This window comes from Protobothrops mucrosquamatus, unplaced genomic scaffold (genome assembly GCF_001527695.2).
Source record: "Protobothrops mucrosquamatus isolate PMUCROS unplaced genomic scaffold, P.Mucros_1.0 scaffold873, whole genome shotgun sequence".
NCBI lineage: Eukaryota > Metazoa > Chordata > Lepidosauria > Squamata > Viperidae > Protobothrops > Protobothrops mucrosquamatus.
The window spans coordinates 709987-718981 of record NW_015387127.1 but is presented as its reverse complement, the minus strand read 5'-3'; the positions used below and the strand labels follow the sequence as shown (position 1 = coordinate 718981).

Below are 8995 nucleotides of genomic sequence, written 5' to 3'. Positions count from 1 at the left end.
CCCCCCCCCCCGAGGGCACCACAATGCTGATGGGCCCCTGGCACTTTGCGATAAATAAGTAGGTTTTGGGTTGCGGTTTTGGCACTCGGTCTCTAAAAGGTTCGCCGTCACTGCTCTAGAGTTTTCCCTAAAGGACAGCTGCTCATGATTCTTAAGAGAAAGGCCTAAAGGACAGCTGAGAGGACAGAGGACAGAGAAAGGTTGGTTAGTTAGGTCAATGTCAAAGGGAGGTCAGGATTGGTCAAAAGCCCTTGGTGAAAGAAGTTGATAGGAGCCCCGTTGTAGGAAGGTAGTCTTTATCCCAATCATCTGAGCCAAGGTCAACCTAACCAGTGGTGGGATTCAAATACGTGAACAACCGGTTCTCTGTGTGGATGCCGCTTCCGGAAGTCCATTCTGGACCTGGGCAACCCAAAATTAGCTCTCGGTTCTGCCGAAGTGGTGCGAACCGGCTGAATCCCATCACTGAATCCCACCACTGATGCTCTGCAGATGGGTTGTTCAGCTCCCACTCACTGCAGACTTTAACGCAGGAGTGTCCAACCTTGGCATCTGAATAACAGAATAACAGAGTTGGAAGGGACCTTGGCGGTCTTCTAGTCCAACCCCCTGCTCAAGCAGGGAAACCTATACCATTTCAGACAAATGGCTATCCAATCTCTTCTTAAAAACTTCCAGAATAGGAGCACCCGTAAACTTCTGAATACAAGCCCTTCCACTGATTAATTGTTCTCGCTGTCAGGAAATTTCTCCTTAGTTCTAGGCTGGCTGGCTGGGGAATTCTGGCAGTTGAAGTCCACAAGTCTTAAAAGTTGCCAAGGTTGGATATCCCTGTTTTAAGAGGAATTGGTCCAGAACATCTTGGGAGCAAGTGGAGGAAATAGTTGAATTGTAAAGTTGGGTTACCAAGTGGAGTCCTCACATCATAATCACACTTGTCCCTTTGAACTTTTATTTTTTTAAAGAAAGATCTTGGCTGATATTTTTTTTCCATCACTTGGTTACTGGATCCTAGCATTGTCATGGTCACAGAGTTGCCAAGGAACCTTCTGCTACAGGCAACATCTGCAGATTATTTACTGTACAACCTTAGCGGTGGGTCCTTTGGGAAGACTGCAGTTCTGCTATCCTTTGACGATTGCAGGTTCTCTTGAACCCCATTCTCCCCCCCCCCCTAAACAAAACAGGTTCCCTAAAACATCAGCCTAGATTGAGGGGTGGTTTGAAATGAGCCCTTGATGTCATTTGACAGTCTCTGTTAGGCAGTGGGTATTTTCATGAGATTCTTCTTCTTTCTTCTTCTTCTTCTTCTTCTTCTTCTTCTTCTTCTTCTTCTTCTTCTTCTTCTTCTTCTTCTTCTTCTTCTTCTTCTTCTTCTTCTTCTTCTTCTTCTTCTTCTTCTTCTTCTTCTTCTTCTTCTTCTTCTTCTTCTTCTCCTTCTCCTTCTCCTTCTCCTTCTCCTTCTCTTCTCCTTCTCCTTCTCCTTCTCCTTCTCCTTCTCCTTCTCCTTCTCCTCCTCCTCCTCCTCCTCCTCCTTCTCCTTCTCCTTCTCCTTCTCAAGTTTAAATTCCATCCAATCTTCTCCCAGAATGTTTGCTTCTCCTTCTCCTTCTCAAGTTTAAATTCCATCCAATCTTCTCCCAGAATGTTTAGCAAAGTAGAAATCCGGAGACACTTCTGTCTTTCTTTAAACTTCAGGTGCTTGAAATATATGCAGAGCAGAAGAACTGGGACAGCTGGCCTAGCATCTAAAGGAATTAAAATTAAATGGCTGAAATAATATAAAATGGCCAGGATTGCAAGATTACAGGGATCTCGCCCGGAGGGAGACTTACGTAATCGTGTGTTACCTCATTTGACATCTTGGCAGCTTATTCACATTCTCACTTGAAATTTAAGATAAAATGGGGTAGCAATTCGGACTCTGTAGATAATTCTTGTTGGGTTACAGAGGTGTTAGCAAATCCAGGTGTGGAAACTACTCCGAAGAAGGGCAGTTAGGGAGGAATATGGGATTTCTTTTGACTTTATATTATACAATATAATATAAATTGTTTAATATAATATTAAACAAACCCATTACAGCAGCATGTCTCAACCTGGGCAACTTTAAGATAGGTGAACTTCAACTCCCAGAATTCTGGGAGTTGAAGTCCACCTATCTTAAAGTTGCCCAGGTTGAGAAACGCTGCATTACAGATTTCCATAGGAGCAAATTTGCAAGATCTTCCAAATTCCATGCCAACACGTACAAAGCACCACCAAGAAACTCAACTGTTTTGTTTTTAAAAATCCACTCCAAATCTAACATCCACTTTGGGGAAAGAGGAAAGCCTCGCAAAGAACCTGTTTCTGAAAGACCCACTGTAAAAGGGAGGTAAAACATTTCACACAGCTTGCTTTGGGATTGAGGAAAAGGAAATGCATGCGCCCTCCCCCTCAAAGACTATCAGCAAAATTCACCTTTTAAGAAAGATGAGTTTACATTAACAGCTCCTCTGTCCATTAAGGGAAGATAGATAACAAGTACTTCTTAAGTTAATGTGTGAACCTAAGTGGAATTCTTTGGTGGATTTTTTTTTTTTTAAAAAAACTAGAATGGATCAGAATTCTATCTTCCTAACACTGACAACAAAACAGACCAGGTTTAGACCGAATTAGATGTTTCTAACTGAATTGGACCCCTTCCCTGCTCATGAAGGATTTCAGCACCATTGAGAGTCCAGATCGCCTTGGTTCTGAACACATAAGAATCTTTCTGGAGAAAAGGGATTCTACATTGTACACCAGGGCTGATACTTGCATATAAAGAATGCAGCATTTCAATTTGAAACACTGCAGAGGACAATTCCCTCACCTCAATCCACGTAGAATAGCTTGAAATTTGGCAGGCTGAAACCTGAAGTAGATATTTGAGCCCAACGTTACAATCATAAACAAAAACGTCCTTCGATTAATTTTTTTCCCCAATCAGGAGATTCTAAGATTTCAACCCTCAGAATTCCCCAACCAATGGGACTGAGAATTCTGGACATTAGCCCAGACATCAAGACAACCTTCTGGGGGAGAAGATGGTGCCACCAAATCCAAGGTGGTCTCTTCTGGGACGTCCTGTGACCGCCCAACATCCATCAGCACTGACCGCAATGCCTGGACTGTTGGGGGTTGCTCAGGAATATCTGCTGGGCCCTGATTCCCCTGCTCCTGCCCTGTGGACACTTGGAAAACTAGAATAGAAGAAGAATATTTGTAGTTTGGGGTGAACTGGGGACCTGAGCTTGGTTGTTTCCCTACAAATGTTTTATTACCCAACTGGGTAACATCATCAGTGCTAGAAGGGAGTGGGGTTTGTTTTCTGTTTATGTACAAGTGATTGACTCCAGAAGATGGTAGAGGACAGGAAGACCTGAAGGAATGTTGTCCATGGGGGCGTGATGGGTCGGACATGACTTTGCAATTAACAACAACAACAAGTGATTTGCCCTGTCAGTGTTGGTGAGTGTGTTCTTGGAGGCTGCATGATTAGGCTGTTGTTTACTATTGGATTGTTTGTCTGAGTTGGTAGTTCCTAGTTTCTCCCAACAACCAAGTGGTAAGCAACACCCCAAACATGGAACTATCGATGCAGATAAACAATCAAACAGTAAACAATATCTTAAATCAAGGAACTGCCAAGAACACTCTCACCAACACTGATAGGGCAAGCCACTAGGTCCTAAGTAGAGAGCAAACCCACTCTCTTCTAGCACTGATGATGTTATCAAGTTGGGTCATGAGAGTTGTCTGCAAGAGAACAACCAAGTTCAGAGAGCACCAAGGACCCCACGATTAGGAAACTTCTTCTTCTTGCTAGCATACTATTCACGCAGCAGAAGGTCGGTGTACTGGACCACTCAGATATTTGGACCAGCCTGGACAGCCTAGCCAGAGGCATGGAACAATGGGAATCAGCATCTCCCATACCTTGAGGGATCCCAGTGGCAGCACCAATCCCATCCAAAGGCCCTCCCCTTTTGGCCTCTGTGCCAGTAGACCTGAGTGCCCACCTGGTCTTCCCGTTGGGCCCTAGGAACAAAGGGGAAAGTCTCTTTTCCTGAGCGATGAATGGCCACACAACACCCAGCTACTGTTGACCTGACAAATGTAGAGACACACAGATGCACAGGTACACATTCACACCCACGCACACCCACACACACAAGAGACACAGAAAACATTTGCTACATCAGTGGCACCAAATGCTTTCCTGGCCACATTGTGAAAGCTCAGATCTTCTCAGCTCAGCACTTGAGCTTCCCCCGGAGCAGTGTTCCTCCACCTTGGCAACTTTTAAGATGGGTGGACTTCCAACTCCCAGAATTGCCCAGCCAGGGGACTTCTAGGAGTTGAAATCCACCCGTCTTGAAGTTGCTAAGGTGGAGAAAGACTGCTCTGGAGCCCGTACCCATCAGAAACCGGGCTCTCTCTTCCCTGCTGGGAAGAGGCAAGGATGATAGGCGGATATGGCCTGCCGTAGTCAGTGGACACTCTTCCCCCTCCTCAGAGGACCTCCAAGAGGTCACTTTGAATTTGGAAGAAGGAGCTATTCAAGGGGCAACGGTGTGCCAAGCTCCCCCTAGGCGAGTCATGGGGAGCCTCAGCCTAGCCCCATTTCACATGCTGTGGGTCACAGAAGTCTCTCGTTCTTCTGAACCTCCCCCAGAACTTCTGAGGGAGCAAGACTCTATGAAATCCAGCTTCATTTCCTCTCAAGAGGGTTCCAACCGACTTGAAGGTTGAGCCCCTGCCCAAGACATCCTTCAAGTACATAGGATGGGAACTCCCATGTTCCCCAGCCAGGCAGCAGAGCAGGGATGATGGGCATTAGAGGTCCATAGATTGAGAGGTCAGCAAGGCAATGCTCTTGACTCTGCATCGACTCTTTGGCAGGGGGGGAGAGCCCTATTTTCCCAATCACCAAGGCTGTTCTGGCCTATTTCTACCCCTTTAATCCCTTCTTTATGTCTTCCCTCCCCTCCCCAAACTGTCCCCACCCATCCCCAGCTACCCAACAGCAACTTCTGTCTGGATGAAATGGGTGTCACGAGCTTACCAATAATTCCAGTTTCCCCCCCCCATGACGACCCACCACCCCCCAGTCCTTTTTCTGCCTCCCTCTCCCTCCCTCCCGGTTTACACACCATGCCTATTTCTACCGTGGCCTTAGCTGCCCAGCCACAAACCGTTTGCATCGTTCAAAAAATTGGATAAATCATCTTTTTTTTCCCTCCCCCCCTTGGTTTTCTACTGTATTGTTTGCTTGTGGTTCGGAGAGACACACATTCCAGTCAGTCGGGGGGGATCTTTTGTGTGTGTGTGGTTTTTTTTTTTAAAAAAATTCCTTCTACACACCACCTATCCCAGGGCAGAAGAAGATACGGTGCTGATATCAGAATGTTGGCTTGGCAGAGGTGCCGCGTTTTCCTCAGACACAGATCTCAATGGCGGTCGCCAAAACCATCTGGCCTTTGGCCTTGTCTGCCCGGCCGTCAGTCCTGCTTCCTCCACCAGGGGAAGGCAGGCCAGACTCCGAAGCTGCCAGCCGGGAGATGCTGCCCTCCGTCAGGATGGTCCTCTTAAGTGGGGTTGGGGTGCAGCCACTGGGCGTCTCATGGCGGTGTGGGCCAGCCGAGAGCTTGTCCCCGGTGTGCTTGCGGGAACGATAAGATGGCCGCCGGCGCATCTCAGACATCAGATCGTACTTGATGAAGAGAAAGAGCTCTTTCACCGGGCAGCGTTTCTCTGGGTCGAGGGCCAGCAAGCGCTGGAACATCCGCAGGGCGTTGTCTGTGAAGCGGCGCCACTGAGAGGGCACCCCCACCAGGCGCCCCTTTTGCCACCTCACAAACTCCTCAAAGAAAGAGTCCGAGGCCGTGGCCGCTTCCCAGGGAAAGTTGCCGGTCAGCACGCAAAAGATGAGTACCCCGAAAGCCCACACATCGATACTCGCGTCCACGGTGAAGCCCTCCGCCCGGCCTGCCTGGCACACCTCGGGCGCTGTGTACGGGATGGTGCCGCTGATGCGTTTCACCCGGCAGCCCACCTTGCGCGTCATGCCAAAGTCGGCCAGCTTGACGCGCCGGCAGTCGCGGTCAAACAGGAGGACATTTTCCGGCTTGATGTCCCGGTGCACCAAGTTTTTGCTGTGCATGTAGTCCAGTGCCAGACCCAGCTGTTGCACACAGCGCTTCACCATGTCCTCTGGCAGCCCCACCTGCAGGCAGACAGAGATGTCAAGAGCTGAGTTTACAGCTGGATGTGCCCAAGTCCAGGAGCATCTCAAGCTATATTGTAATGGTATAGTTTAGGGGTCCTCAAACCTGACCACTTGAAGACTTGTGCGCTTCAACTCCTAGAATTCCCCAGCCAGCCAACTGGGAATTCTGGGAGTTGACGTCCACAAGTCTTAAAGTGGCCAAGTTTGAGGACCCCTGATATAGTTTAATGAAAAGAAGGACAAGGGGGGACATGATAGCAGTGTTCCAATATTTAAGGGGCTGCCACAAAGAAGAGGGGGTCAAGCTATTTTCCAAAGCGCCTGAAGGCAGGACAAAAAGCAACGGGTGGAAACTAATTTCTCCTTAGTTCTAGGTTGCTTCTCTCCTTGATTAGAGAACTTAGAGAGAGAGAGAGAATAACTTTATTGTCACATCAAATGTACACCAATTGGCATACATTAATGTATGCCGATTTGTGTACATTTAAAGTGACAATAAGGTTCTCTCTCTTCTCTCAAGTTCTCTAATCAAGGAGAGAAGCAACCTGCACTACTTTAAATTCAAGTAATGAAGGCCATATATGGCAATTGCTGTGTGAGGGATAAGTTAATCTTCCATTGCCCAGCCTTCCCAACTTTTGAAATCTTCCCATGGGAAGATCAGAAGTAACATCTGTGCAGGGTACAAGATGAAGCCGCGGGCCAGATGAGAAGATCACATTTGGTTTCCAGACCATATTTGTTAGTATCATAATTGGAGCAAGCTTCCATGAAATAGCTTCAAGAAACAGAGATACACCCAGTTGCCCATCTTGGTATTCTACTAGAAGACACCTTGCCTCCCTTCCGTTCAGGTCAAGAAGGCGCAAGCAAGGTCCACTTACCTGTGGAGGAATGATATCAAAAAGGTCTCCTCCAGGGGCGTATTCCTGGGCGAAAACGTAGCAATCCTCCGTCTCAAAGACCACATCAAACACTTTGATGATGAAAGGGCTTGAAGATAAAGTATTGGTGATGCTGAACTCTCTCAAGAAATTCTTCAGTTTGGTCTTGTTCTTGTTGACAAATTTCAGAGCCATCTTGGTGCCTGTGGAGGGAGAAGACGGGGCAAGAAAGAGGACTTTGAGCAACTCTCTGGATGATGGGGGCTCCAAGGAAATAACATGGTTCTGGAAACCACTGCCCAGGTAAGCTTGAACTCAAAACATGATCTTTTAACAAGACCAAAGTTTTTGTACAGTTGGCCATCCCTCAACGAACATATTTAATCAGTAGCGAAATAACCGGTCCCGGTTTTTAAGTCTTCCTGGGCTATAACTCTATGTTGGCTAAGTCACAGTTTGTGGGTTAGGTTTGGCTTAGCATATTGCACGAATTGAGACACTACAGTTTGTGAAATGTGGGTCGTGCTTGATGCCTTGTGTGGCCACCAGGAGAAGGTATAGCTGTGGTAGTCCTCGCCTTGCAACTCCATTTGTTTAATGACCATTAAACGAAAAAAGTGACTTACAACTGGTCCTCGCACTTATAACCATCATAGCATCCCCATGGTCATGTGATCAAGATCTAGGCGCTTGGCAACAGGCATGTTATGTCTGACAGTTGCAGTGTCCAAGGTCATAGGATCACCACCTGTGACCCTCCCAGCCGGCTTTTGACAAGCAAAGTCAATGGGGGGGGAGGCCAGATTCGTTTAACGACCACGTGATTCACTTAACAACATTGATTCGCTTAACAACCATGGCAAAAAAGGCTGTAAAAGTGGAGCTGACTGTTTAGCCTCCTACTTGCTTAGCCACAGACATTCTGGCCTGTGGTTTTAAGCCAAGGACTGCCTGTATCTCCTTCTCCTTCTCTGCTCTCCGTGAATTTTCCTGAACTGTGAATAACTTAATTTTCCTCACCTTAGTCTGCTTTTCACCAGAATTCGCCCGGTGGCTTGGACAGCTTTTTTCTCAACCTTGACAGCTTTAAGACGCGTGGATCTCAACTCCCAGAATTCCCCAGCCAGCCACGCTGGCTGGGGAATTCTGGGAGTTGAAGTCCACGTGTCTTAAAGCTGCCAAGGTTGAGAAACGCCAAGTTAACAGTGGAGCAAGTGGGTTAATTTTCTTTTGTTGACCATTTTTAATCCATTCAAAGCATGGATCATGCCTGGGGAGGGGAGAGAGACATCGTATTTCGCCCCTCCCCGGAACTCACCTGTGCTCTTATGGGAGACCAGGTCTACTTTCCCGTAGGTCCCTTTCCCCAGCTCACGGATGAGGTCGTAGTGCTTGTTGATGTCCGTGCCGGAAAGGGTGCGGATGGCCAGCGACTGCATGTCCTCCGTGATCAAGGGGACCCCGCAACAGGCCAGCTTGCGCGACGGCTCTTGCTCGATGGAGGCGGCACTCATGGTCATGCTGAAAGGGAGGAAGAGGGAGATCTCGGTCACCCGTCATCGAAATCGGTCTATCGCGGTCATCAACCAGCGCAAGGGAACTGGCGTTCCAGGATCCCAAAGTCAATTGACGGCATCCTGGTCATTAGGAAAGGTTTGTACAGAGAAAGAATGTTGGCTCAGGTGACAGTAAGCCGTTGTTTAAAAATGCTAAGATGCTCGTTCAAACTTCAGAGGTGTGACCAGAGAAAAGAGAGATTAAGATTAACAAACTAGTTAGCATAAACGGATCTCTCGCTCCCACAGTCCCTCTCCCTCTCTCTCTCTCTCCCTGCCTCCCTGCCTCCCTCCCTCCC

At 47.7% G+C, this 8995-nt stretch overlaps 1 protein-coding gene across 1 annotated transcript; it reads right to left on the bottom strand.

The window, feature by feature from the left end:
- Positions 1 to 5464: 5464 nt before the first annotated feature.
- On the bottom strand, positions 5465 to 8660 carry SBK1 (SH3 domain binding kinase 1). The gene is made up of 3 exons (XM_015819200.2): positions 8459 to 8660; positions 7141 to 7343; positions 5465 to 6253 (listed from the first exon to the last, which is right to left on the bottom strand). Exons 1-3 carry the CDS (start codon positions 8658 to 8660, stop codon positions 5465 to 5467), a joined length of 1194 nt encoding a protein of 397 aa, XP_015674686.2.
- Between the last annotated feature and the right edge of the window lie 335 nt (positions 8661 to 8995).